Source organism: Drosophila elegans, unplaced genomic scaffold, assembly GCF_018152505.1.
Source record: "Drosophila elegans isolate 14027-0461.03 unplaced genomic scaffold, ASM1815250v1 contig_183, whole genome shotgun sequence".
In the NCBI taxonomy this organism is placed as follows: domain Eukaryota; kingdom Metazoa; phylum Arthropoda; class Insecta; order Diptera; family Drosophilidae; genus Drosophila; species Drosophila elegans.
This window is the reverse complement of record NW_024545550.1, coordinates 10481077-10505679: the sequence shown is the minus strand read 5'-3', so window position 1 is coordinate 10505679 and position 24603 is coordinate 10481077. Positions and strand designations below refer to the sequence as shown.

General features: G+C 36.8%; 1 protein-coding gene across 6 annotated transcripts in view; it reads right to left on the bottom strand.

Annotated features, from left to right (window-relative positions):
• Positions 1-24603, bottom strand: part of LOC108144528 (cilia- and flagella-associated protein 91) — a 40638-nt gene that overhangs the window by 12622 nt on the left and 3413 nt on the right. The window contains exons 2-3 of one of the 6 annotated variants that reach the window (XM_017269480.2): positions 18033-18173; positions 17426-17483 (exon numbers count right to left, since the gene is read on the bottom strand). The exons of 1 other annotated variant lie outside the window; for it this stretch is intronic. In XM_017269480.2, the coding sequence (XP_017124969.1) occupies positions 18055-18173 (119 nt within the window). In that variant the 3' untranslated portion in view covers positions 17426-17483; positions 18033-18054. Of the gene's footprint in view, positions 1-16956; positions 17138-17425; positions 17484-18032; positions 18174-24603 lie in introns of those variants that run through there. 4 more of the 6 variants (XM_017269479.2, XM_017269482.2, XM_017269483.2 and 1 more) reach the window with 4 other exon arrangements.

Here is a 24603-nt window from a genome sequence, read left to right as displayed (position 1 = left end):
CCGTTTTGCAATGGTTTCCCTTTTATCGGATTCGCATCGAATAAAAACATATTTACTTCCTGCCTTGGGGGTTTAGCGCTTGGGAAATCTCGTAAATATCTCATATATATTGCACGAACGTTTTTTTAATATATTCCCACAAAACCGTAAAAATCTTTATTTGTTTTACACTTGAATAGAAATGCAAATTTTACGCTCAACTGGATTTATCAATCTGCCATCTGCCACAGAAGCGTGCTTTGAACGTTTGCGTCATATAAAGCACAATTTAAAGGATTCATTGAAATATATGAACATTTGAATAAATACATGTTTGCTGCATTTAAAATGAGGTAGCCAAGCAATGCTTTGTTTGTTTATTGTCCAGCGGCATCCTTTTTGTAATTAATTTAACATTTTTGTTTTGTTTTTATTGGTTAGTTCTGCAAAAGCTTAGTCAATAAATTATAATTAAAAACTAACAGGGTGAAAATGAAAATGTATATAGCCCACCTGACACTGTTGCCTAATGACCTCCGCTTTAGTATGACTATAAAATGCAGTGAATAACGCTTGCGAAATTATTAAATAAATTTTACATGTGGCTCATTAACCCTGACAGCCGCAGAGAAATACATTTTTGGCAGGAGAGGCATGCCAAAGCGTCCCAATGGCAACAAAAATTGAATAACCACAGATGTGGAAAGAGGGCTCACTTTCACACCTGTATCTCCCAGGTATATTAAGTTCCTGATACTAAACGCAACACGCACCCAATTATCCACGAGGCACTCTCAATACGGTGCCAGGAACAGGCTCCTCCGCACGTGGAAAGCCATCTTACATCTTGCCATTTAATTCATTCATAATTCGCCATTTGCCAGGTCATAACCCGGAATCATTTCCGCTTCCGGCAGGAAAAATATGATTAAATTTGTCAAGCTCGTCGGTTTTTCCTTTTTTTCTCCATTCTCAGGTCCTTGGCAGGATTCAAGTTCTGGTTTCGACTCTGCCACAATGACCAAGTAAGTTATTTACGCAATTAAAATTCATTAGCTAAGAGCTCGCATTCCTCTTTATTTTCCTTTTCTTCTGAGCTTTTCTTCTCTCTTTTCTTGACAATTGTCGTTTGTCCTGATGGGAATATGAAAAAATATTTGCTTTCCTAATTAATTCAATACCGGCTTTTGGTTTTGTGAAAACTTTAGGCAATGCTTTAATAGTTTTTGCTTTAAAAAAACTATCTGATGTTTTAAAATATTTTAATTTAAAATACCGTCGCTTAAGCCTGTCCTAAAATACACATCAAAATTGCAATAAAATACCTGCTGCTCGACATCGCCTGCAGCAAATTACATGGAATTTATTATTTTAATTAAATTGCTGGCTGTCAGATGCTTGCTGCAATTTTATTTGAATTTTACTTGGCATTAAAACGTATACTCAGGTGGCCCAGTTCTTTTTTCACAAAAAAATATAATAAATGCTAACCGGAGGGCGAACGAACAATGCCTGGAGAATATTAAAACGAATGAGTTATGCACGAGACCAGAGGCAAAGGAGCAGCAAGAAAAAACTTGGCCCAGCTGTTTCTTTGCCTTAGCAACATAAACAGCGAGCTCAGTCGAGCCAGAACTTAAATAAATAAGCAAGACAGCAAACAGCGATGCCATAACACCAGGAACCGAACTGTATCTCAGATTTCTCTCCGCCTAAGAAGGACAATTTTATTTATAAAGATTTCCGTTTGTATTACAGATCCGAGAACGTAAACTGTAATTTCAGTGAACGATGAGACGTAATGTGAGCCCCAAAGGAAACGCCATCGGTAGGAGGACTAACTTTAGTTTAGATGTTTTTCTTCTTTACTGTAAAGTACAACACAGAACTAGATTCTTTTCTTCTTTATTTTAAAGAAAAATACAGAACTGACAAATTGAAAATCTACTAAACTATTTATTTTAGTTAGAGAGATAATATCTGGTTTGATCTCACTTTATGTTGTTAAGTAAACATTTTAACGCTCCACTACTTAGTAGCGCCTAAATGTTTATTTTGCCATTGAAGAAATATAACATCGATCTATGTAATTTTTCTAATAAACAGATTTTACCCAACCGAAACTTTTCCATGCAGTCTAGGTGGGTCATTTTTATGGTCTGCTTTTTTGGGATTCCCCTGACCACACATGACTCATTAACCTTAATGCCTGTCAGATGGCTTCACCCTTGACAGCCATTTAAGCTTGACATAGTCCATTAAATGTTCATATACAGCTTGGCCAACTTTTTCCCATTCACATTCACTTATCCAGCCATTTAGGTCCATCGTTCACACTCCCAGACTTTCCCAACCTGAGTGGATTGGTTTGATACGATCTATTTTGTGGCTGCGATAATACATGTATGTCATATTTTGGTGGCAAATTAATAGCACACAACTAAAATTGTTTATTTATGAGTTTGCTTGGCTGGGTTTGTACGCTGTAATTCAACTGATATCCAGCAGACACTCAACGTTTTGTTCAGTCATAATTTATATTGTTGATTTATATTATTTATTTCCGTGACTGTTTGTGAACGGTTGCCACTTCCATTTGTTTGCGCTCTAATTTCTCCCATTTCAATAGTAGTTTTAGTGTGCGTGCGCCCCACTCTTTTCAATTCGTGACCTTGGTTGATTACCGTTTTGTAAAACGCCAACAATTTTATCAGGCGAAACTTGTTTTGGAGGGGGGGACTCACGAAATGTAAATGTTGATCGCACGTGCTGGCAACCACAAATAGGGAATGGCAACATTTCTGATAAATTGTAATGCAGCGCAGTGGGAGAGAAACCACAGTGTGTCACTCCAAAACAGTTGTGGTTTATCGATTACTACTTTGAAGTTTTCCTTTTCCAATCAAGTTTTGGCCCAGGGGTTCTGATCCTTACGGAAATGAACATTGGAGTTTATGTAGTGCAATTTGTTTAACTGGGCTCACCTAATTGTTGGGCTTAGCCCGGGGAAATTATGTGCAGAGCCCAACGGTCAAAGCGTGTCATAAATTAAGGGCTCTTATCTGAGTTAAATGTGACTTACCAACACTGGCTGCTGGCACTCACAATCAGATGGCCCATAATGAACAGGCTTTGCATAATTAAACTCAGTCCAACCACAATTTTCTATAATAGACATGTAGGAAAAGGGTGTCCAACTGGGTGAATATGAGGAAATATCATTCATGATAAAAACCAATTTAAATGGAAACATGCCCAAGTGAACCATATATTTCTATTATAATTTACATTTTCATATTTCCTTCAATGCATATATTTAATTTATGTCCAATCTACACTCTTATCTATAAAATTCAATTTTGTTTGACTGCATAATTGTTTTTATATGTGAAGAATACGTAATTGAATTACCAAAAAATTCATTTTTATGGGACTAGAAATGGAAAGTTTTTTCGGCAGCCAGCCAGTGTAAGCATTGTTTAAAGTTGGCCATATGCTCCGTACGCCACGGACAAAATACAAATAAAAGCTTAACCATTTGGTATGCAAGAAGGCACAACAAGGAAAATTATGAAGACGAACAAACTGATGACACCGTTGAGCCTAAGTCCCAATTGGCGATTCGGCGATAGGGCATAATCTAGTCACGTCCTACTTTTGAGAATACAAAATAAATAATTCCACTTACTGACAATTTGCTTACGTGCTTCGCAAGAATTTTATTTAACTATTTGCTGACCAAACTGTTGATTTTGATTAAATATTTTCCTGCCAGTTGCAGTGGAAACCCGCTGATTAGAAATACAATTAGCTGCGATGGCTGAGGAAAACTTTAGAATTCAATTAACAAATGTCCAAACTTTTCCTTTAAGTTTGACAAGTTTGTGAAACAAGTTTTCCCTGAATATGAAAAATAGCCAAGTGATAAAATATTTTATACTTAATGAGGAAACATTTACAAATGGTATTTAGATTTCAAGCTTACTTGCAGTTTATTTATTTATTTTTTTTTTGCAAAACTACTGTCTGAAGTTGACTGCAAGTATGCCGGATGTGTTGAGCTGTTTACATTCTATGTTTCTTTTTACTCAACCCACCATTTGCATATTTCCGGTGTTTTTATAAAAAAAATGCTCAGAGTACTCCACGCGTGCTTCCCCCTTAACTTAACTCTAGGAAAAGTTGCTAGCGTGTGCAATATTTATTATTAAATTGCTACTCAAAATTCGCCTGTAACTTTTGCCAACAAAATTAAAACAGCCAAAGCGCGCCAACGCAGCAGAAAAAGTTATGGCAAAAAAATGCACTCCAGCACCATTCGCATTTACTTTCACATTCGCAATCGCCCTTTTACCGGATTCAGTTTTCAAACAGAAAGAGTTTCGTTTGGGCAAAACTATGTGGCCAAAGCCAGGAGCAGAACGCCAGAACGCTAGAACGCCAGAGACCTGTAAAAGTTACATTTATTAATAAAGAATCCCCTTGCAATGGCAAAAAGGATCCCCTTTTTATCTGTGGACATCTGGCCCTTGAATTGCCCTCCTTTTGTGCAGTACAATTGAAACTTATTACGTCGATGACGCGGATGGCAGTGAAGAGGAGCAACAAGCTACCAGGACCATAAAATCCAAGTGCATGTGCAAAGGATTCGGCTGGCGGTCCTTTGGCTTCTGCAAAAGGCCAGAGTTCATGTTGAGCCAACGTTAACTGCCTTGGCTAGCATGCCAAATGGCAATTTGCTGGCTGCTTCTCCTGGTCAGAGGTCCAATAATTTTCAAGGCCTTTGATGCTCGTCCAGGTTGGGGTCATTGAGTACAGTTTTAATCATGAATTGAACGAACAGAGTATGGAACCTATCTTAAAAGGGGTTTATGGTTTTATTTAAGGCAGACTAAGTTTATAAGCGGATTTTTAACTTAAACTTAGCCTACTTAGAATATAGAACAGGAAGAAGTGTTTATTTACGATTATTTTTCAGGGAAAGCAGATTTTCTACGAGAACCTTATATTTTTAAGGACCAAGTTTAACATCTTCTTAAAGTAAAATTTTTGTGCATCGTAACTATCCATATTAAGGACAACAAATTAAATAAAAATTGTATAAAAAGGTATTTTTATGAATACAGTATTGATGTTGGATATTATTAAAAATTTTTTTATAAAATCAATTTGTTGTAATACTTATTTGAGTAACATATGGTGTTTTATTGTTTCGTAGTTGGTATTTTATTGTGTTTTTAAAGTAAAGGTTGTTTCCGTTTTTCGCAGCTCTGTGGAGTTGGAGAATTAATTGCAAGCTGACATGCGAAAAATTAATTTTCACCTTTTATATATGGTGAGCTCGTAAAAGTGACCATTAAAAAACTTAACGAAGCGTCATGCTTACGAGGAAATCTTATACTTTTCCTGCCTGTTTTGGCCACGTTTCCATTTTCATTTCCATTATTGTGCTGTGCAGCAGTTTCCGTTGGCCTTTTCTCGTTTTTCCTTTTTATATTTTTTTATTTTTTTTTGTTTCTTTGCCACTGATGCGTGAGCTATTGACTGCCATTGTTTGTTTGTTATTGCTGTTGTTTTGTAAAGTGGTTCGCATTATTGCTGTTGTTTTTGGTTTTTGTTATATTTATTGTGGTAATTTATACTTAAACTTTTGCCTGCGCAAAAGGATTCCGTTTTTGTTGTTTGCGGCTGTCACCTTTTGTTTGTTCTTAAGTGAGATGGTTATTGTTATTGTTATTGTTATGGCTATGGTTATGCAAGCGCGTATTTTGTGTGTGAGCGCGCATTCAAATGTCAGTTTAAATTAACAAAACTGTCAGCTCATGAGCAGAATAAATTGCAAAACGCTGAAGAAGTGGGTCCAAATTTGACATTTATCTGACAGTTGAAAAGTGTCGAATGGAGTTTTCGCTACTAAATGGAAAAGTGTATCGAACTGAATTATAACAATAATAATCTCAGCAAATGTTTGCTTTTTAGCAATGACTTAATAACGCCAGATAATTTATTATTTCATACCCACAGAATTTAAGCCACTTTCGTATACACATAACATATCAACTCATAATTTACAAGACCAACCAACCAGCTGCCTTGCTATCCCAATTAAACTAATTCCACTGTCAGTGTCACAAAATAAATCACATAAAGCTAGCTGAGTCAAATTAAGTAGCATGTCATGTATGTCTCTGTTTCGGAGACCCCAAGGAGCCCTAAGCCAACTTGACTAAACATATCTCTTCCATTTTACCCCGCCAAACGCAAAGAAAGCTTGACCAACCACTCAATTAGACGGGCGAGTGGAAAACTGAATTAAATTAACTGGTGACGGCCCCAAAAGAGTCATAAGCAAAGGTCCCCGAAAACCCTTGGATGTACATCCCATATATAGTATATGATATAGCCCCTCGCGTGTGTGGGTTCCAATGCAAACATGCAAATGTAAACACTGAGTGGAAATGAAACGGAGACGCCTGCTGGTCTCGAGTGTCATTTTGTGCCATTTTGTTGCCAGTGGCACCAAAGGAAATGAAACAACAACAAGCTCATCAATAGACAACACTAACCGCTCCCACAAACAACTCGCTGGGCGGACATAAAGTGGCAAGCCAAAACGATGATCTAGAGAGTTCAAACCAGTCAGCAAGATGACTACTCCGAGATGAAAAGAAACATGCCTAAATAAGTTTTATTTGCTTGGTATCAAGAGTAAAATTTTTTTTGAACCATGATTAAGATAGGACTTGATCTAAATTAAAATTACAATACAATATTACATACAAAAGCTTTAAAGAACAAATTAATGACACACCCACCTACAATCGAATGAGATGCAATAATAACAAAAAAAATTATTTCCTTGTCGCTTAAAAATTGTCAACTGTTTGTAACATTCCCTGAAATTTTGTTCTTTTATTCTTTTTAAATTATAAGATAAAATATTGTAAAATTTTGTGACCAGCACATTAAATAATAAGTTTTACTTGTTGTGAAAGGATGTCAAATAAATAAATAATAAAAAATTCATTCTATTTTAATCACATTAGTCATTTAGTCTTTAGTAGGTATTATCTTTTTGAAATCAATAAGAAATGTTTTTATGAGCCTATGATTTAGATGATATAAAAAAGAATTTTTTTTTTTGATTATAGTTAAAAGTTCAATGCTTTCATTATGTTTTTAAACACACCTAAATAATCCAGGCATCTCTCATTTTGATGTTAAGTAAATGTCTTATTAAGGTTTCTAAATGTATGCAATATACAATAAATGTAGCAGCCACAAATTTTAAGAAGCTGTCAAAATTCAAGACACCATTTTAGGTTAATGTTTTCTTCTCAGTGCAATGCAAGAGACATGTTCTGATACGGAAGAACATAACATTGCTCATGACAAACTACTACCAGCAGATAAAACAGCCAAAGACTCTGTGACACTTATGTAGTTGATTAGCAAACAAGGGTGCGATTTTTCAAAAGTCCAGCAAATATGAGCCCCAAAATAGCAAGCTTTAAATTCTGCAGCTGTTGAGTGGAAACTCTAAGCTGCCTAAAATTTTTGTTGTGCAGGAAAGTCAACAGTGGAAAAGCAGCTCAGCTGAAAAGGAGCTTATCAAATTGTTTGTCACTCAGAAATGTTTGCAAAGTGACAACCGAGTTGTTTAGCAGCGTGAGAGAATGAATTTCGAAATGGCAAAATCGAGGAAAATCAACTTCCCCGACATTAGATTTATTTTTAATGGTATCAACTAACCTTTCTGCTATGCAAAGCCAAAATGGTTAGACACTCTTGCAATAGATTTGAAATTGCTCATGTCGAATAAGGTACATGCCAATTTTAAATTTATTCGCTTGCAGTTTTCCCACCTCCTTTCTATTATGCATTTTGCCAAATTGATTTTATGCCGAAACTCTCTGAGCATATTTGCATTTCAATGTTGTCGCAATTAAATATTAAAATCAATTAAAGCCCCCGAGCAGTTGAGCCAAGGATCTCTGGCCTTCGTTAGCAGATTTTACTCGACTTGTTTTTGACAGGTGGGTTGCTGTAAAGTCGTCGTGTTTACCAAAAAACAATTTTTTGTCTGATGCGCCAGAGGTGTATTTGGCATGTAATGAGAATATGGAGCCTTCGGCAATGGCTTAATTATAAATACGAACAGCTAAGAACCAGTAAATGATATGTTAGGATAAGAAATTAAAACCGACTGGAGCTTATCATAATTGAGGTGAGGGATTAATTTTAACGAGGAACTGGATTGCGCTTTGTCGAGCATGAAATTAATCGAGATTTTGGGATCACAAATCCGTGGGGATGAAATTGCTATTTAATAGAAAACCCATTTAACTTGAATGCAAATTTCATGTTTCATATGTTCTACTTTCTAAGAATTATGCTTATTGCCACAAAAATTTAATAACTTTATATAAATGTTATGACTGTAGAAATTGTCAAATTCATTGAAATTACTGATGTTTTTATTTTATATTTTACAAAGTACATAATAACTCTTGTAAATATAAGACTTTCGCAACCCATTCAACAGCAAAATAAATGGCAATTTCAAGCACATCTTTGAACATTTTCAACGTAGCCCTTGCGTTCCTTGCAGAATTCCTCCCAATTAAAAGGGAATTCCCTTGCTCCAATCAGGCTCATAAATCAAGGTCCTTGGCTTGGTTTTCAGAATGATTTCCTTCCTCCACCGCATATTTCATACATACAAGGAATGCTGGTTATTTATTTTGAGACCCCAATAGTTTGTGTTGTAAAAGTCAAACATGGCAAAGTAGGACAACAAAAGGAATACTCCGAATAGCCAGGATGTGGAGTGGGCTGATGGAGCGATGCCCAGTGCCAGCGACCTTTGTAGTTCAACTTTCGAGTTTACATGCGAAAAGGCGGAATAGTGAGCTTCAAACTTGTGGCCCCAAGAATTTCCAGAGGGAAAGAAGAAATAACAACATCGGAAAGTATGCGCAAAAAGGATCCCATCCGACAGCAAGTTTGGCCTGGAGCTCTTGGGTAATTTAAAAGCGGATAATAAAAACGGATTTACAGTTATGAGCACAAACATGCTGTAAAGCAAATAAATGCGAGAAGAAATCCGAGCGAAGGTGGTAAATTCTCGTATTTGCAGGACCTTGGCCCGCGTGTCCCTTTGGTCCTTCGTACTTCGTATCGCGCAATTCGTCCTGGATAAACACGACCCACCGCAACCGGCGACCCCAATCCAATTAAAGCGAAAGCAATTTCACGAAAAACCATTCCAGCCTTGAAGTCTTCTTAAAAAAGCGAAAGATACATTTGATAGCGTCTAAGTAGAGCGCTCGCTTGGTTTAATTAGATACTCGAACTCGTACTCGATGACGGGCCAGCGGACTAGCGGACTAGCGGGCCGAAAAGCTATCGGGGAAACCGATTAACAAAGGCCAAAAGCAGTGAAAAGCGTTTTGTCTCGCATTGTCCTCTCTGAAGGGTTCGTGGACAGTTGCATTGTCAGCGCTGCACGTGCAACAAAGGGTTTTCTCCGGGGGACAAAGGCGAGGCCATCGCCGAGTGACACACTTAATGCACTTGATGATTTGAGGGGCATTCGCTTACACATTCGCATTCACATCGCCACCATTGAATTGCGGTGACGACGAGACCTGGATTGCCCAAATCTGTGGGTGTTGAAAGGATAATGGCTAAGAACGTAACCGACTTTTTGCACTTCACTTTAGATTTCCGGGTCTTCTTGTCTTGTTTCTTTCCTAAGAGGTGGGTTAAACTTGTGCATTTTAAAAGTAATACCAAATTAATTAAGTTAAATCAAAATAAACCTGAGTTTCAAAATATTTTAGGACCATTTTTTGTTTTAGCTGTAATATTTTACTTTTGATAAACAGATTTTATAACAATACATTTTTAAAGCACATCTTTTATTTGATTTTGTATAGTTAAGAAAGATTAGTTTATACAATATTTTAAGCATATATACTTATTTCTAGTGTAATGTATGTATTGCACAACTCTAGTATCTTATATTCTTTTAATTTGTCAATTTAAGCCCTAAAACATTTAATTTTAAAATACATTTATTTATTTTTAGTGACTAGCTCATTTTATATGCCTTAATAATTTTCAATTTTTTATTTAATGTCTGAAATACTTATTAATATGTTTTTGAATCTAACTTACAAAAAAATAAGCTCTAAAACCTGTTTATTTAACATTTTTACTATATTATGTTATACATATTACGTGTCTATGTCCAATTTTATGCAGGGTATTTCCCTGTTCGTTTCAGTTCAGCCCCATCGCTTTCCCTTTCAGTCTGCAAATTTTATTTGAGTTGCTGCCTTATCGAAAATGGGGGTCCTCGACATTATCAGCTCATGCATCTACGTCATTGCACATTAAAATTGCAAAAAATACGACACAGTCGAGTGGCTCTTGGGCGTGGAGGTCCTTCAGGCAGTACACCAATACAAGTGCCAGTAGGAATACCAAAACCAATACGAGTACGAGTACCAGAACCAATACCAATACCAGGAACCGTGCAGCACATAAGACTTTCAATCAGAGTGCATTGGAACGGAAATTCTGCGCTGCAGCGCAGAAATGGAAGGAAATACATGCTCGACTGGCTGTCTGACGGACGGAAAAGGCGAAGGGAAAGAAACAGGAGCGTGTATCGAGTGAATTGAGCCACTGACGGACTTGGCTCTTGGCTCTTACGTCCCGACTAACTGTATCAAATGTCCCGAGGACAGCTTATGCGGCGTCATCTGATCTTAGTTTGGCAGGGAAATCAGGAATGGGGGTGGTGCTGGCTCCTTGGTTGGCCATAACAAGGTTGCTGCCAGTTGGTTACTGTGGCAACATGCCTGCTTCGCCACTGACTTTGCATACTTTGAACTTTGGCCCATCCAATTTACTACCACTACTACTATATATGTATACTATAGCTGTTTGTCGTTCTTGTCGACGGCAGTCAATGTTGTCAAGGCAAGAAGTCAAAAGTATCGACAGGATGTCTTGGCTAAAATATGAAAGTGCATGTTATGGAAGAGATTTATCAACTGCTCATAAAATTGGTTTAAAACAGCCCGAAATAGCGTCGGAATTATTGATGACCCTGGCTTACCTTAGCTCAACCTTAACGAGTAGATAAAGGTTAGTTTGCCTGTCAGATTGAACATTTTAAAATCCCCACACAATCACTGATGCCCAAACAGATACATTTCAGAGATCCGAGATACTTTCACTTCAATTTCCTGACTGGAGTGAATTAATGGAGCACAGCGAAGCTCAAAACAGGAAAACTGAGGGCATACAAATTCCATTTAATGACCGAAAATCCCTAACTGAAATGAATTTGATGTTATTGACTGCGAATCGTTATTCGGGATTCGGGGTTCAGCGGCACTGAACACAATTTGAATTCGCCAGACAATAGGCCGGGTTTGATTTAGGAAATTACATTTTCGGGCCTCGAACAAATGAATTATGATGTGGCCAAACAAACAAAAAAAAAAAAAAAGAAGTGATTTCCTTTTTGCCAGCCCCAAGCCCAAACCCAAACCCCTTCCAATCAGAACCCAAACACGTGCGTGTGCCTTTTCAACGGGGCGTATAAATCTCTTCAGCTACTCAATCCCGATGACTGCCAGCCGTTAAAAGTGCTCGTGCCGCAACCAGACCCATGGCTATTAAATATTTAGGCAATTTGTAGATCTATAACGATTTGCCCCTAATGTGGGTTATATTTATGAGCACGGCCTGAATAATTCACCCTGTTCGGTTTCGAGTCTGGACTTCAGCTTCTGCCGTTGCGTTAGGTAATTTATTAGCCACGTCTTTCAATATTTAATTGAATACGGTGTCGCAGCGTTAGACAAATGGCCAACACTGCGGCTCCATCTGGCGATGCGTGCCGTGAAAAGTGCCCCACTAAATTGCAGGCCATGGCCGATGGGCGATGGGAGATGGCTGAAGTCCTGGTCAGCAGGAGGCCTTCGTGGGCTTATTAATAGCAGCACAATTTGGCCTGGCAGCCAGAGTGACGGATATTCGGAAAATTGAACAGGCCGGATTAAAATAGATATGAGCTTAAAAGCTCTTTGTGTGGGTAGTTGACATACTATGTATATAAAGCATTAATATGTAGGGGAAAATAAAAAAAAAACTATTTATTTCATTGCTTATATACAATATCAATGCTCATCAATTTTGCCTCGACTCAGAATATTTTTGTAGTGTTAAAATATTATTTTGAGTTATTAACTCAATTTATATTCGAAAATTTTGTTGAATTTAATTTTAAATTAATTAAAACATTTTTGAGCCAACAAGAAAAGTTTTAAATTGCATTATTATTTAGACTCATGTTTTTATGTTTTTTGTATATACTCCTCTTTGCAGCTCGCAACTTGAAAACCTAAACTTGGACCATTACCCATATCGCCATAGGACACAGCCTAACTCTTATTAAACACTCCATCAGCTAACCAGGCAAACTACCCAGAAACTTGTGCTTAAGCTGAAGTGAAAGTCAAATTTATGTGATTCAAAGCCTTGGGGGCTTGGCATGAAAGCCCAACTAACCATCAAAGATGCAAAGTCAACACAAGCAGCCCGAGTTCTTGTAGCGGAATGGCCCGAAAAGTTCGCCTGAACACGCGGCGTATGAGCAACGCAGCTGGTGGTGCGACAATTTAACGCGCTGATTGACGAGCAAACACTCAAAGGCTGAAAGTGGCCGAGTTGGCCAGGAAAAAAACTGTTTGTCAATGGCATTAATTATGTGGCACAGTCAGCAGAGTCAGGAATGAATGTGGACAACTTGTCACTAGCGTTGGACTAGTTTTGCATTATAATATGACGTGTCAGAGTTGTGAAATGTGTGTATGCTGGCTGACCATTGATTTGAAAATAGCAGTGTGTGGCCACAGAACAAACCAGACGTTAAATGACAAAGGTGTGCCGCAAAGTGCCCTCTGCTGTTGTCACAGTATATCTCTGAAATTGAATTATGGCGAACTGAATGCGCAGCACAAAAGTCAAAGTCAGTGTCAGCAGACGAGCAAACACGTTTCCAATTTGTTACGAATAAATGGGTGTAGCATATTTATACGGGAGTACGAGTCCAAGTACGAGTTTCTGTATCCGTATGCTAAAAGGGGCGGTGGTGATACGTCACTTGACATCTGTATAAACAGGAGAGCGGTCGGAATATATGGAATATGAAATGCTGCCAGGACACATTCATGTCGACCATTTTCCTCTCTGTTTTGTTGTTATGCGCCTGAATGATTTCTTTTGTGAAATTGATAACTCTGTATGTACACAACATATAAATGTGTATATCCAAGAGGGGATGTCCTGTATGCGAGATGGTTTAAAATGCTTCACATCCAGCCTGGCATTGTGTGCCGCCTCAAGGTCTGTGGATTATCACAAATTAAAGTTGTGCAGGGCTCCAGGGCCAACAAAACTCTGACAAGGGATTTTGTAGGAATATATTTATATTTTTTTTTGGTACTGTCATTGTGAAAATATTGAGCAGTCATGTGGTGAGATAAGAATTTTTCTTTAAGTACAGCAGATTTAGACAGTGATGATAACTTATGGCGCTTGCACTGAAGCTTGAAAAAAGTCATTAATTTTCATAATAAAAAGGTATTCCTCTCAATTAACTCGCAAAAAGTTGATACCATGCCTATCGGCTGTTAAAAAAAATCCTTGAAATGTTTGCCAATAATTCAAGAGCTCAGCAAAAAAATATCCCATTCGAAAAACTTTTAATAAACATTTATTACAATTTTTACATGTTATTTCCGTTTGCTGTGTTGCCATCCATCACATTTGCTTAATTTATTTGGGCCTGCAAAAACTCTGTCGTGCCTGCATTTGCATAACTCCTCTCGTTTATTTATTTTTTCAAATTATCCGCTAAGCGGACTTGCCAATGATTGATTGGCCAGAGAGGCAACACGACATTAGCCCCATATCCTTGGCAGGATCCGGAGCTCACGTAAAGCAAGTCATAAAAATATTTCACCGAACAAAAAAAAAAGTGAAAAGAGCCGAGACGAGCCGATATAACAAAACGTTGTAGGTCATGTGTCATCCGCAGAGTCCTGAGTTCCGCTTTGTTTTCTGTTGTTTTGTTTCACTTGGCGGCTCATATTGCATGTGGCATGTTTGTTTGCACTCCGCCGGGATATAATGCCCGTACACTTTCACGTGTACGTATACGTATACCATTCAGCTCCGGGTGTGACAAACTTTAACACAGAACCATTTTGTGCCGTGGCTGCCACGGGGCTGAAATTGAATATTTAATTTTTGCTTTGTCGCGTTTTGAAACAAATTCTCGCTGGGGTGTGGAGAACAAAGTAAGGCATTAATGAAATTCCCCGAAAGTTTGGACAGCTGATGCACGGGAGCAGATGATCCTGTAAAAGGTGGTAGGGCGCCAGTATTTGGCATAACTTTGTCTTAGTTTCTGCAAAAAGGAAGTTGCCATTTTGGAATTCCAATTTTGTCACGAAGTATGGTATTAAAATTGCTTTGAAGACCCCTGAAATATTAGACTAATTTTTGTTTTTCTGCTTAACACCGTGGAGTTATAATTTACCCTGTTTATTGTGTGGAAAAATTGGACATAAATTGCTTTTTACATTAATCAACACTCTAAATAAGCTGAAAAAGTTAAACGAGTTATTAATCACCGACTAAGCCAACCATAAAAATATTTTCAACATTTTTTATACCCTTGCAGAGGGTATTATAATTTCAGTCAGAAGTTTGCAACGCAGTGAAGGAGACGTTTCCGACCCTATAAAGTATATATATTCTTGATCAGCATCACTAGTAGAGTCGATCTAGCCATGTCCGTCTGTCCGTCCGTCTGTCCGTCTGTCCGTCCGTCTGTCCGTCTGTCAGTCTTTCCGTCTGTCCGTCCGTTTATATGCAAACTAGTCTCTCAGTTTTAAAGCTATCTGCATAAAACTCTTCCAAAAGTTGTCTTTCTATTGCAGGTAGTATATAAGTCGGAACGAGCCGGATCGGACGACTATAGCATATAGCTCCCATAGGAACAATCGGAAAAATAATTGAAAAAAAATGATAACTTTGCTGTTTTTTAATTTTTTGTTTAGTTCTTCGACATATAGCAATGGTTAAATAATTCAGAATTATGGTTTAAATTTCATCAAAATCGGACGACTATAGCATATAGCTCCCATAGGAACAATCGGAAAAATAATTGAAAAAAAATGATAACTTTGCTGTTTTTTAATTTTTTGTTTAGTTCTTCGACATATAGCAATGGTTAAATAATTCAGAATTATGGTTTAAATTTCATCAAAATCGGAAGACTATAGCATATAGCTCCCATAGGAACAATCGGAAAAATAATTGAAAAAAAATTATAACTTTGCTGTTTTTTAATTTTTTGTTTAGTTCTTCGACATATAGCAATGGTTAAATAATTCAGAATTATGGTTTAAATTTCATCAAAATCGGACGACTATAGCATATAGCTCCCATAGGAACAATCGGAAAAATAATTGAAAAAAATTATAACTTTGCTGTTTTTTAATTTTTTGTTTAGTTCTTCGACATATAGCAATGGTTAAATATTTCAGAATTATGGTTTAAATACGCAAGTAAATCATAATTTTAATGTTTTCAAAAATATTTAATTCTTGCGATAGCTGCAAGGGTATATGAACTTCGGCTTGCCGAAGTTTGCTTTCTTTCTTGTTTAAACATTTTTTAGTCATAGTTTTTTTTTATACTAGAAAATTTTTGTGAAATATAAGATATAAAAAAAATGTTAGCTTATAGAAAGGAAGTTCAATCAAAAAAGCAATATCTTAATCTTAATCTACTTTAATCTAAAATTAACTAAATATAACTGAACAAAATTAAAGCTTTCTACTATTTTCTAAGTCTATATTTAATACTAAAACATGTTAAATTACTCTAGAACTCTTTGTTAAGTCTGGCTCAAGTACAGATAATTGAAAAGTTTAAAATGTATTAACATTTTTTGACACTTATCAAGTTTTACATTTCGTTTCAACCATTATTCGACCATGCTTTTACAGAAATCCGAAGGATCTTCCTCTGCCTACTGCTATTTTAATCCTTACCACTCTTCAGCTTTTTTTTTGATCCCTTCTGGCGCCTTTTTTAATGCCACTTAATTAAATTGGACGCTTTGACAAAAATAGCGCGGCTCAGCTGCAAAAAAATGGTGTGCAAAGGCCAAAAGAAAATCCACCCCACAGCATCAACACTCAATCATTAAGACCGCACAAAAAATGACAAAGTGAATGGTTCACAGAATGCGCACGACAGAAAATCTGAATAAATATTTCACTCAGGACAACGAGCAAAACTATAATTACCAATGGTATGTTGATGTACATAATAATAAAATCAAATATGCCAAGTTTGGGCGTCAATATTAGGCTGATTAGATGCAAATGGCTGTGATAAAGATAAAAATACCAAATCAATATCCAACTAAGTCGTTACTCGGCATCACCCCGCACTCAGTCGACCTCCGATGATGACACTTCAAAACAAACTACAGAAAGCTGGAGGAAAAAAAATTGCAAAGCCCAGGCAGATTTTATGTTATTTTTATGTTAAACATAGGGTACCAGCGGCGGAGGTCCTTTGGACCCTGGCAAAAGGGAGAGGTGTAGGGACGAAACACACAAAAGTTTTATTTATTCATGGGCACGGAGGACTGGTGTGCGTCACCAGGAATCAGGGACTGAGATGTTACCCAACTGGATGCCGAGAAATATTTATTTTACTATCAGAATGCTTCAGATTTTTATGCCCACTTTCGGCACACCTGAAAGTCGTAAAGTGAACAACACAAAAATGCTAAACTATCAAATTTTTTATTTATTTAGAACTTAGGTTTTAAAATGAAAACTTAAATAAAATATTTTAATTGAAAATTACCTTAGCTCTTCTTGGAAAAGGCTCACCACAAGACACTGGCAAACCAATAGTTTGCTTTTCTCTATTAATATTTAAATTCGCGCGCACTTTCCCTTTTGTCAAAGGCTCAAAGGACTTCCGCTTGGGTTCTTAGTGGGGCAACCTATCGAACCGAACGCTCCGCTTGATTTGTGAAACTGGCCTCGTTTGGCGTGTGGGTTTGGTTAAAAACGTGTTTCTGGTGGCCCTGTTAACCATTCGGGTGGCCGACATCGGTTGCCGATGTTGTCTTTGGGCCACTGTTAACTGGTGTTGACTGAAACGGTCCGGGAAATGAGCCGAAAGTAGGTCTGAGTGGGAAATTAATCGAGGCACCTTGAGTGAAGTTCGAAAAGCTCAGCTTTTTGTTTGGCCAGCTTTCCCGAGCTTTTAAACAATTTCCCCCTATTTATTCAAGGACAAATAAATAGAGTTGAAAAACTTTAAGTACCTGTTGGTGCTACAAATGGTCTGCTGTTTTTGGTTAAATCTTAAATGCCAATATTTACCTGCAAGTACACAAAATAAATATAAATCAGTTAAAGTAAGAACCCAACGTAAAACACAGAAGTAAATCACAAATAACGTTCAACTCGCTAATAAAGGGATTTTATGGATAGACATATGAACTTTTTCAAGCTTTGGTTAGTTTTAAAAAAGAAACTCAGAAAAGCTTTTATTTAAAGCTTTTTTGGTTAGGAAAAGTGTTGCCAGTTAAAAATATTAATTTAAATTGTAGGAAAGGATTTCTTAGAAAGTCTTTAGAGAGAAAACATGCCAATTCATACGAATAAAATACAATGTTAGTAGAGTTCGAAGTTCTAAGAAAACTGTGTAAGTACGTGCATTCATTTATGAAACATCTGCCTATTTCTTGGCTACTTTTACGATTTTTATTAGTATTAACAAGGAACATCAACAATTGCATAAACATTAACAACAACAGCGAAAAAAATACACTTAGAAATATTATCTAGCTAAAACAATTATTTGCTAGATGTTCCGCTTGTTGTCTCTGAATTAACAACAAATTCGGAAATCTTGCGATAATCACACACCAGTCGAGGGATTTGTTGTTGGCTAAAACGAATTGACATCGAATTTAAAATCGAGATCCAAATTTTTCAAGGGATTTCGACGGAATTTTTTGCTGCCATGATGATGATGGTGATGTGGTATGTGTATCTCCACCTCCGGTTCTTCATCGGTTTGGGTTTATTAATAGATTTTCGAATCATTTATCAAGATTTGTGTGTGTTTAGAGACAAATACAGAAGAAAAACCATTAAAATATCAATAATAATCAATAATATGGAAAAATATTTGTATTTATATATGTATATTTATGTAAATTAATGCAATCAGAAAAAGAGACAGCGAATAGTCTAATGAAGTGGGTGAATTAAATGTGTATTGAAGCAAAGTGAAAGTCGAGAACAGTTGCACATTCACATTCACATTGACAAGACGCACGCAATCATAAATGTATCAAATGAAAACGTTGCGTATACACGATATTTGTTTATACAAGTCAATTTCAACGAATCACGCACTACCTGCCAGCTTGACGTCCGTTTGCATTAGAAGTGCCTTTTGTCAGAGTTCTCTCCAGCTCCCTTTACCCAAAATACCGCCCCAATCATCAACGCCCGGCAATATCATAAATTTTCAGCTAATTTTCTGCATACTCAACTTTTTAATCTTATAAATAGCCATTAAGTGCGAGTCGTTGGTTATAACGAAAAGTTTCGTTTTATTTTGGCTTTGTCTGGAACTAGAAATAATGAAACTACCGAAATGAAATGTGAGCTCTTAAAGTCGAGATACTTTGTGTCTACGAACGGCTTTGTAGGGGTGTTTCCGTGTGAAGTGGCCTTTCGGGGTGAAGTTATGACATAAAAGAATTGCCAAGTGGAGTTGCGAAAGTTTAACTTGGTATAAGTGTGCTTCGAAATACGCAATAAAAGTTAGAATACCTGTGATGGGGATATGCTAACTTGATAACGCAGTTTGGTTAAGCCTATTGTAGTTTAAAAGTCTGTATCTTTAAAATGAAAGAAGAGCTAGTTTTGCATTTCAACTAAATTTTGATTTTCTTTATAATGTTAAAGTCCTTTACATCAAGTAATTCTTCGTCTTAATTATAACTAAATAATTCCTTATTTTATACAGAGTATGTATTTATTTTTTCGCTAAATTTCAATTTAGTAAATTTAAAAAACTAAATTACTAAATTTCATCTTCTTTAGCCCATTTTTGGTTCTTACCAAAGTGGATTAGGCCAAAAAAAGGATTTTCACTGTTTAGGTCATTCCAACTTTTCCATTTAGTTGCCATTCGATCCCCAAATAAGTTTGTCGGCAAACCAAAAGCCATTACCCCGACATGGCAGCCAATAAATTTCGAAACAATATCGATTATATGTTTATAAATTATATACTTGTGCACATAGGCAAGTTTTGCCTGTGGCCAGACTTGAGAAATTCATTATGGAATTAGCTTGGCTCCAACAGTTTTCATTTCCCTGTGCAAGCCGATGCCGCCGGCCCGAAACATAAAAGCATTATGAGCCAGGCTGCCAATGACAAGGCACCAATACAGGCACACCGAAACACACACATACACACTTGTGCACTGACAGGACTAAGTAAAGTCTACTCAAAGTTAGACATCGCACAGACGGCTGCCTGCCTGCCTCAACTTGTTTCCCTAAACTTTTAATCAGCTCCAAAAAAATGGGCGGCGGAAAAACTTCTACCCTCTTTTGGGGCACGCAATTATTGCCAAATTTGCTGAGCAACAAAAACATAATCAACTTAATTGCATAAAGAACGCTATGCACAAGAAATAAGAGAAATGAAAAGGCTTTCAGACGAGACACGAAGTCTTTTGGATCTGGAAAGAAACGAATGGACTCTTTGATACCCAGAGGTTTTTTTTAAAGGAAGAACTTGTTTTTATGCAATAAGTACATAAGCCTTAATTCTGAAATATATTTATAGATTTTTAAATAGATCTATAATGAATTGGTGAGTTGTTTACGAAATCTTGTAAAAGAATTTCCCTATGAATTCCCAATACTGTCTTATATTGAACATATGTATAATTAAAAATGTATAGCTTTTTGTTAAAGAAAAATATTTAAGCTGAAACGAGCAGCTTTTTATCTGAATAAGAACCTTTGTTTATCTTTTTATCTATTAGATGATTAATGAAAAACTTAACTCAAACTGAACTTAATAAATGTAGATCATTTTACTTGAGACACTTCAAGTGAAAAAATGAATTAAAATGAATTTAAATAAACAACGAACTCAGCCTTAAAGCCAAACAGCAGCAGGAAATCGGGGATTATGTACCTCTTGTTATCAGCTCATCAAGCTTTCCTAGGGATTACAGCCCTCTTTTATCAATCGTATTTTACATCAATTTGTGCATACTCAGCCATGCTAAAGTACGCCCAACTTATAGGCCCCTGCCATTAGAGCTTACGAGGAACTTAAGCCGATAGGGTAAATCGGCGCCACGTTTATTGTCCTGGTGTCGAAAACATGTACATGGGTTCCCATGCTCGATTGCTACTTTATGCTTTGCTCCCTCAACGTATCTTGTCGTTGCCGTTGCCGTTGCTGTTGCTGTTGCTTTTGCTGGTAATACAATCAATTTCCGCTTTGTTTGTCAAGGAAACTTGGCGGCGAAGGAACGTGAAAGTGACCCAGTGCTTTGACTTATTTCCCGCGTCCTTGTTGTTATCGTTTTTGTTTTGAAAAGCGGAAGCAACAGCTCAGCTGCCAATATTGTTCAAATATGACGTATACGTTACGTGGGCCAATCACCCGATCTTGTTAAGTACGGAGTACACAATTTTTAATTAAATTTGCTATTATACGGATATATATGGGTATAGTACATATATACGTAATATCCATTATCGTGTTTGAGAATAACAATGGATGGCACTTCATTAGTCGCCTGTTTGGCTGCTCGGGGCCATTTCACCGCTTCGGTTTTGTCTGGGCTGGAAAATGGATAGTGGGGGATGTCTGGCATTGGCTTTGTGCAATTAGCCTTTATGTTGTGTGCTCTTGATTAGGACACACACACACTCCAAAAGTAGAGCAGTCATTGAAATATTTTCCAATTAGGTTGGTTCCTCATTGTGCTTCGCTGCGCTGCGTGCATGAAATGGTTTTTCGGGAGTAAGTTTTCGAATGTATTATAAATAAGAAATTCCAGCCTATTTTCGGAAGCCTTGGCCTAAATTGGATATAAGAAATGACTCCTATAAATAAGACATTATCATGACATTACCCATTTTCGGAATTGTTGAGTCATGGGGGTACTGAACCAGATTCAGAACGCAATAAATTTAGGCTTTTAAAATTTAATTCCAAGCCATAAAACACATTTCTAAGGGAGGCAACGCGATAACCAAAAATCGTTTCCAATCATTCACAGCTAACAGGCTCTATTCTTCTTCGCTATTTGGTTTATTCAAAAGCCATGATATCTCTGAAATGTGTATCAGCACAAATACAAATTATATGCGCATACATTTGCATCAAGTGACAAATGCCAGGACAAAAGAAGGGGGATGTGTCAAACTCGAGCGATAAGCATCATAAATAATGTGGGCATATCAATTGCTACATAAGAAATTCATAAGCCAGTCCACAAAGTCGTAGAAAGTAAATGCTTCGAAGACAACCGTGTTTTTTTCCTAAAATAGAAATTGCTGGAAGTGCAAAAATAAAATAAGGCAAGAAAAAAATATATATTAAATGAGATTACCCATTATACATTTTTTTTAAATATATCTAGATAAATGAATGGACATGAACTAATTATTTATAAACAAATGGTAAAAGTAAAGTTAAATGTATACATGGAAAACAAAAATATAAATAATTTTTATTTGGGTCAACCAAGATGTTATAAAAATATTTTTCAAATAATTTTTAAAGTAATTTAAGGACTTAAGCAATTATTACAATTTGTCTACCAAAATAACTAAAATTGTTCAAAATAAACAAAAAGCAAATGTATAATACAAATAAGAAGTTGTCAAGGAGCTCTAAATTAAAATTTCTAAAAGGAATTTCGAAGAGGAACACATCTCAAGTCCAATAAGCGAAATCCTTCTGCGGAACGCTATGTGGCACAAGAATGTCACGGCAATCCCAGAGGCAGCATCAGCAGTCAGTGCGGAAGCGCTTCAATAAAAACAGAACAATGACAATAATAACGGCAAGCCAACCTGAACCGACGAGTTGGATGGAGTTGGATGAAAACACCGGATATCCAGCCAACAAAGAGGGCGGGAAGCCCCAACAAATGTCAATTTATCATTTCCGCTGGTGAGGCGACGCAAATTGCAGAGCTTAGGAAATGCTTTGCGCGCCTGTTTAAAAGGCATTTTAGCAGGGCAAACACGCAGACATTAGACCCACCGCCGCACACATCACCATCCATATAAATGGACTCTAATGGCCCAGTTCCCCTTTTCTGCCCTACCCCATTGTGGTATGCATAATTGTCTCTGTCTTGGCGCCGACTTTCTTCAATTTGTGGCCATCCTGGAGTCGGACAAAGATATTAAATATCATTCGGGCACGCATTTCTGGCATTTATCTGGCTCTTTAATGCCGCCCCAGTGTCCAATTTTATGCATTTCTTTCGTGTAAATATGTCGCTCCCCCTCCCCCTTGACAACCCACATATTATTCATATTTGTGGGCAAGGCCATTGCCAAAAAGTATTTTTAGGCGAGGACAGGACAGGACGTCCGTGTCGAACGATCCACTCTCTTCCCGGCGCCAAAATTGAAATAAATGCGTTGGGCCAACGCGGCGGATACGTGTTATTGGTACGGCTGACTTGCCAACCAAATGGACTGTGAACGTTCTGCTAAATTTGAATTTTAATGCTTTTGCCCGGTAAAACTTAACGACTCTCGATATCTTGGCGTGAAAATATTTTATAGTTATTGATTTTCAGCCTGTCAACGCAAAATGGAGGAGGAAAAGGTGTTTTTATTTCTTTAAAACGATTGGATAATAAATATAAATGTTAAACAATAAAGTTTTATGGCTTCGATATTTTTTATTGAAAAAGTTGGTGTATTAATTGGATACTATGAAAATATATTTATAAATAAATATGGGTATAAGAAGGGATTAATATTTTAGTCAGAGAAGAAATTATTTGGATTACACAAAAAAAAAACCAAAATTTATTAACGTATCACCAACTTAACCGAAATATCAAAAATTTTTATAAAAAATATATTTAAGAATAGAAAAAATGTTAAGTATATGAATAAGAGCAAGGATTATGTATAATTTTTAATTATTATAAAAATTTTATGTGTTTGACTAATTGAATACTTCCTCAACCCTTGTCTACGCCAACGCCTAGTCCGCATTCGTAACCCACAGCTTATCAACAGGACACACCCATGAACAGGAATTGCGCTAATTAGACCGACAACAGCCACGCACATCATCAACATGACCACCTTGCCACCGAGAATCGAGCAAATGCCGCACCCACCTTATGGCAAGTGTAAACAGAATACGTGTTTCCACAGAAAATCATTTACTCAATAAATCAAATTGACTGCTTGCTGGCAAGTAGGACACCGTATTTACTCTCAATTAGTTGAACATTAGCAGGACATTTTGAACATTAGCAGGACAAACAAGTTGCTACATAATTAACCAAGTGGAATAAGTTACAAACAATCTCCTCAAGCGGGAACTGAAAACGCTTCAGGACTTGTCAAAAATTTAATTAAAATTATGCAAATTTCAGCGATAAACGCAAGTAAAAAGCTTATGTCCTTGCCTTATGTCTTTGAAGAAGCCCGCAGTCTTTTTAATCTGCCGCTAATGCGCGCTTTTGTGCGTGGAAAATCGGATTTGGTTACTCTCATGGTTGAGAATATAGAATATTATAACATTTTTGTTTATATTGATTATATGATAATAAAATTCTCTAACTTAAATCTTGAAATTTTGAAAGAAATGAACAAAGAAATGAATATTAATAAAAATAATCAAATCAAAGAGTGTGTTCACTCTTTAAGCTGTTTAAGTACAAGATTTGATTTTTAATCAACAAGACGTTATAATTAAACCCTTTTTAGATATTTCAGACTCAAGATCTTAAACAACCTTTTAAGGATAATTCCCTCTGTCCGTAAGTGTATATGTAGAGTTTAATTGCTTGTCTCTAGCAGGAACAACAAACACTGGATGGCACTTATTTGCATTTCACATTAGGCAAAAGCGTCTGAAAAGGAGCTTTGCAAGGACTTAGCATGTTCTGCCGCCCTTCGTCTCGTGTCTGTTTGTTTAGGCTTATACTTTGCATGAGTTGACATCTTTATTGGCAATTTATGTCCTTCCTGGCCCATTCACAATTCTCAGGTAATTTCGCTTTGGGCGTGGCCAAGTTCGTAAGGAATTGAAATAAAATGGGCGTCGTCATCACCATTTCTTAATTAGTTGACAGGCCGCAAAAAAGTGTGCTTAGTAAACTCAGTTTCGACTTAACCATCAGCGGATTTATGCTTTTAATTTTGTTTAACTGGCAACCGGAATGAAATTGAAATACAGCCTACGTGTT